This window comes from Lissotriton helveticus (genome assembly GCF_964261635.1).
Source record: "Lissotriton helveticus chromosome 1_1 unlocalized genomic scaffold, aLisHel1.1 SUPER_1_unloc_16, whole genome shotgun sequence".
NCBI classification, from domain to species: Eukaryota; Metazoa; Chordata; class Amphibia; order Caudata; family Salamandridae; genus Lissotriton; species Lissotriton helveticus.
In genome coordinates, this window is record NW_027611655.1 from 658317 (window position 1) to 663701 (window position 5385).

At 40.9% G+C, this 5385-nt stretch overlaps 1 protein-coding gene across 1 annotated transcript; it reads left to right on the forward strand.

Annotated features, from left to right (window-relative positions):
- Positions 1–717: 717 nt before the first annotated feature.
- LOC144805615 (uncharacterized) lies at positions 718–5087 on the forward strand. Its single transcript, XM_078672140.1, has 2 exons — positions 718–3689; positions 3754–5087. Exons 1-2 carry the CDS (start codon positions 1432–1434, stop codon positions 4040–4042), a joined length of 2547 nt encoding a protein of 848 aa, XP_078528266.1. The 5' UTR covers positions 718–1431; the 3' UTR covers positions 4043–5087.
- Positions 5088–5385: the final 298 nt, after the last annotated feature.

Here is a 5385-nt window from a genome sequence, read left to right on the forward strand (position 1 = left end):
TTTATTTTGTTCGCTCAAGTTTCACGTTTAAATTACCACTGTAGATACTATTTTTTGATGCAGAAACTATGAATTTAATAGACTGAATGAGCTCTATTGTTTTCATTTCTAGATATGCTCCGAGACGAAGGGCTATTGCCCGAAATGCATTGGAGCCTTCATTAATCAGATGTGTAACTAACATTGACATTGATGAATATGGAATGACTATCTAAAAAGAGAAGAAATAAAATTAATTTGATCATTTCAAATTGAGTACAAGAAACTTATTTACAACTTCACTGAACATTATTTCCAGAGTGCCCCATGGGATGCAACCAATTTCTAATTGAATGCACTTCTAATACTTTTATGCTTTAATCGTCACGTGGACAGGGGACGATACCGTGGGAACACCTACTTACAAATCCTAAACTAGTTCAACTAAAGTATTATCCGCTGTGCACTTGTTCTTTCCTTCAAGTAGTCCACTGTAATCAGTGCCAGCGCAAGGGAAAGGGAAGGAGAGAGCTATATCTTTGAAAATATGGTGCTCTCCTGCTCCCCCCCTGTCGTGCAACGCAGCGCAGCCTCGCGGGGGGGGGGGCTGCGCTGCATTGCGTGAGATTTGGTAAATCTCCTCCGAAATGTCTTTTACAACCAGTTAAACATTGGGAATTCTCATTCCATTATGTTTCAATTTAGTAATGTTAAATATCTTTACATCCAACAGAAAACCATCCTTGAATGTATGAAATGACCATCAATAATGAAGCGAATGCTGTAAATCTTCAATAATAGCAGAAATAATGAGCTACAGTGTTCAGGAAAACATCAGCGCAGTCAGCGACAGAGGAACCTGCACACAAACTGACAGATCCCGGATCAAGCATCAAGGGCAGTTCAGTGATTGTAAGAGGCTGAGCTGAGCACCTCCACGCCACAAGACGAAGAAATGACCATAGGAAAATTAAGGCAACACCAATTACAAACCGCGTCCTGTATAAACAAGTGTCCAACACCAGCTTTGATCATCGGATCGGTATGATGTGATTACAGCAGTGCTCTGTTTTATAATATGATGACAAGCCCTCATTCCATGCTCTAGGTGAATTGTAAACTCTTTCTGGCCAAACCACAGTAACCAGAGAAAAGCACAACAGAGCGGAGCCGGACAACTGACGGGTAAAGGAAAGAGGAGTTCTTCTAGCTACAATACAACAGACTGTTCCAAATTTGCACCGGGCAGAAAGAAGATACATCTTTTTCTGCAAGCGTGCATAGCCATAATCCAATCTAAAGGCACAATCGCCTACAAAGACAGCTTCTACGTATTCGGAGTGTGGCAAATGTTTGGTGGCAATTGCATTTTATTGTTAAAGCAGAAATCTAACATGCAAAATACTGCACACATATAAAGTGTGTGAGAAAACCACGAGTGCTTTATCAGCCATGTTGGCCCATCAGGAAATACAGACATGGGATGTAGACAAATATAAACCTGACCCGCAGACACTAACCAAGAAAGAAGAATCATACACATGCAACGAGAGCTTTAGTTTGTCATCACTACTCAAGCTTCATCAGCACACGTACACAGGACAAAAACCATTCAAGTGCAGTGAATGTGTAAAGAGCTTTAGTAGGTTATCAGAACTACAAAGACACCAGCGAACATATACATACCATTGCAGTGAATGTGCAAAGTGCTTTAGACACTTATCAGTCCTCCAAACACATCAGCGAACACACACAGGGGAAAAGCCATTCAAGTGCACTGAATGTGCAAAGTGCTTTAGTAGGTTATCAAGCCTTCAACGTCATCAGAAAACACACACAGGGGAAAAAGCATTCAACTGCAGTGAATGTGGGAAGAGCTTTAGTCGATTATCAGTCCTACAAATTCATCAGCGAACACACACGGGGGAAAAGCCATTCAAGTGCAGTGAATGTGCAAAGTGCTTTAGTCAGTTATCAAACCTTCAAAGTCATCTGCGAACACACACAGGAGAAAAGCCATATCATTGCAATGAATGTGGGAAGAGCTTTAGTCAATTATCAAAACTACAAAGTCATCAGCAAACACACACAGGGGAAAAGCCATTCAAGTGCAATGAATGTGTAAAGAGCTTTAGTAGGTTATCAGAACTACAAATACACCAGCGAACATATACATACCAATGCAGTGAATGTGCAAAGTGCTTTAGACACTTATTAGTCCTCCAAACACATCAGCGAACACACACAGGGGAAAAGCCATTCAAGTGCACTGAATGTGCAAAGTGCTTTAGTAGGTTATCAAGCCTTCAACGTCATCAGAAAACACACACAGGGGAAAAAGCATTCAACTGCAGTGAATGTGGGAAGAGCTTTAGTCGATTATCAGTGCTACAAATTCATCAGCGAACACACACGGGGGAAAAGCCATTCAAGTGCAGTGAATGTGCAAAGTGCTTTAGTCAGTTATCAAACCTTCAAATTCATCAGCGAACACACACGGGGGAAAAGCCATTCAAGTGCAGTGAATGTGCAAAGTGCTTTAGTCAGTTATCAAACCTTCAAAGTCATCTGCGAACACACACAGGAGAAAAGCCATATCATTGCAATGAATGTGGGAAGAGCTTTAGTCAATTATCAGAACTACAAAGTCATCAGCAAACACACACAGGGGAAAAGCCATTCAAGTGCAATGAATGTGTAAAGAGCTTTAGTAGGTTATCAGAACTACAAATACACCAGCGAACATATACATACCATTGCAGTGAATGTGCAAAGTGCTTTAGACACTTATTAGTCCTCCAAACTCATCAGCGAACACACACAGGGGAAAAGCCATTCAAGTGCACTGAATGTGCAAAGTGCTTTAGTAGGTTATCAAGCCTTCAACGTCATCAGAAAACACACACAGGGGAAAAAGCATTCAACTGCAGTGAATGTGGGAAGAGCTTTAGTCGATTATCAGTGCTACAAATTCATCAGCGAACACACACGGGGGAAAAGCCATTCAAGTGCAGTGAATGTGCAAAGTGCTTTAGTCAGTTATCAAACCTTCAAATTCATCAGCGAACACACACGGGGGAAAAGCCATTCAAGTGCAGTGAATGTGCAAAGTGCTTTAGTCAGTTATCAAACCTTCAAAGTCATCTGCGAACACACACAGGAGAAAAGCCATATCATTGCAATGAATGTGGGAAGAGCTTTAGTCAATTATCAGAACTACAAAGTCATCAGCAAACACACACAGGGGAAAAGCCGTTCAAGTGCAATGAATGTGTAGAGAGCTTTAGTAGGTTATCAGAACTACAAATACACCAGCGAAAACACACAGGGGAAAAACCATTCAAGTGCAGTGAATGTGGGAAGAGCTTTAGTCGGTTATCAGAACTACGAAGACATCTGCGAACACACACTGGGGAAAAGCCATTCAAGTGCATTGAATGTCTAAAGAGCTTTAGTTATTTATCAGGCCTCCAAACACATCTGCGAATACACACTGGGGAAAAGCCATTCGAGTGCAGTGAATGTGCCAAGTGCTTTAGTCGGTTATCACAACTTCAAAGTCATCTGCGAACACACACAGGAGAAAAGCCATCCCATTGCAATGAATGTGGGAAGAGCTTTAGTCAATTATCAGAACTACAAAGTCATCAGCAAACACACACAGGGGAAAAGCCATTCAAGTGCAATGAATGTGTAAAAAGCTTTAGTCGGTTATCAGAACTACGAAGACACCAGCGAAAACACACAAGGGAAAAGCCATTCCCCTGGCTTTAGTCAGTTATCAAGCCTTCAACGTCATCAGCGAGAACACACGGGGGAAAAGCCATTCAAGTGCACTGAATGTGCAAAGTGCTTTAGTAGGTTATCAAGCCTTCAACGTCATCAGAAAACACACACAGGGGAAACGCCATTTATGTGCAGTGAATGTGCAAAGTGCTTTAGCCACTTATCAAGACTTCAATGTCATCAGCGAACACACACGGGGGAAAAGTCACCTGTCAAACCTACAAAGTCATCAGCGAATACACACGGGAAAAACGATTCAAGTGCAGTGAATGTGTAAAAAGCTTTAGTAGGTTATTATACCTACGAAGACACCAGCGAACACACATAGGGGAAAAACTATTCAAGTGCAGTTAATGTGGAAAAAGCTTTAGTCACCTGTCAAACCTACAAACGCATCAGCGAACACACTCAGGGGAAAAACTATACAAGTGCAATGAATGTGCAAAGTGCTTTAGTCAGTTATCAAACCTTAAAAATATATTCGAACACACACGGGGGAAAAACCATTCAAGTGCAGTGAATGTGCAAAGTGTTTTAGTCACCTGTCAAACCTACAAACACATCAGCGAATACACACAGGGGAAAAACTATTCAAGTGCAATGAATGTGTAAAAAGCTTTAGTAGGTTATCATAACTGCTTCATTCTACTCACTATAAAGTGTGGCACATTTGTAGTGTCACACTTAAGGAGTACCCTAAAAACATCGAAATGTCTCCTACATTTACAGAAAACTTAGCAGCTATGCTATATTTAACTATTTAATTTTATAAAGCCAGTTTTAATAAGGCAGTGTCTAGATCACTGTGATGGTCTAGACACGCCTTAGAAACTCTTCAGCGCTCCTGAAGGGCCTCTGCCCGGTCACTAAAAAATGTCACATAATAATAGGGAGTCGCGGGCAACGATCAATAAGCCAAGGGAGCCATGGGTTGAAAAAGTTTGGGAACCACTGCTATAGACTGATGTCATGGAATAAACAGGGCACAAATAAGGAAAATAGTGAAAGAGCCCATTATCAAATGCAAATCACAATGACGTTACATGTAGTGACGTCACAAGAAGTGATGTCGGGCCCTTATAATAATGTTCATGTGAAATGTCGACGGCCTGTTTTAAAAACAAAAAACAAGAAACATTAAATAATGTAAAAATACGTTTTTGTTCTCAGTTTTTATACATCATGTGATTTTCCCACTATCAGTTTTTAACTAAACTCGGAAAGGACTGAAAGGCGAAATATTTTTAAAGTGCTATGCGGAACTTGGAAATTACATTTTTAAACAATTTTCAGCGAATAAATACAATGTACTTTTAATTTGCGTTTGTTTCCTGACGTTCTTTATCCAGCCCCCAAGCCCCAAAGTGTTTCACATTTACAGTGTATTAGGCAATAGAAGGGCTAATTTTGTCTAGTTCTTTGTTCCTCTCTTGTGCCACTCATACAAATAAATAAAGGTGACACTGCTATTGGGGCGGATAGTTACAAACACTCTGAGGCCTGTGTCTGTAGATGCAAGAAACAAAGTAACAATTCCCATTCGCAGGCTAAGTAGCTAGGTGGAACTGGACCCCATCAAACTGTGTCCACCCCCTACTTGTGCCGTGCTGATAAAGCAAT

Excerpts from the sequence above, each read along its gene's own strand:
- LOC144805615 (XM_078672140.1), top strand. The coding sequence starts at position 1,432 with ATGTTGGCCCATCAGGAAATACAGACATGGGATGTAGACAAATATAAA. Across the intron at positions 3,690-3,753 it reads TGTGTAAAAAGCTTTAGTCG|TCAGTTATCAAGCCTTCAAC; the intron begins GTTATCAGAACT and ends CCCTGGCTTTAG.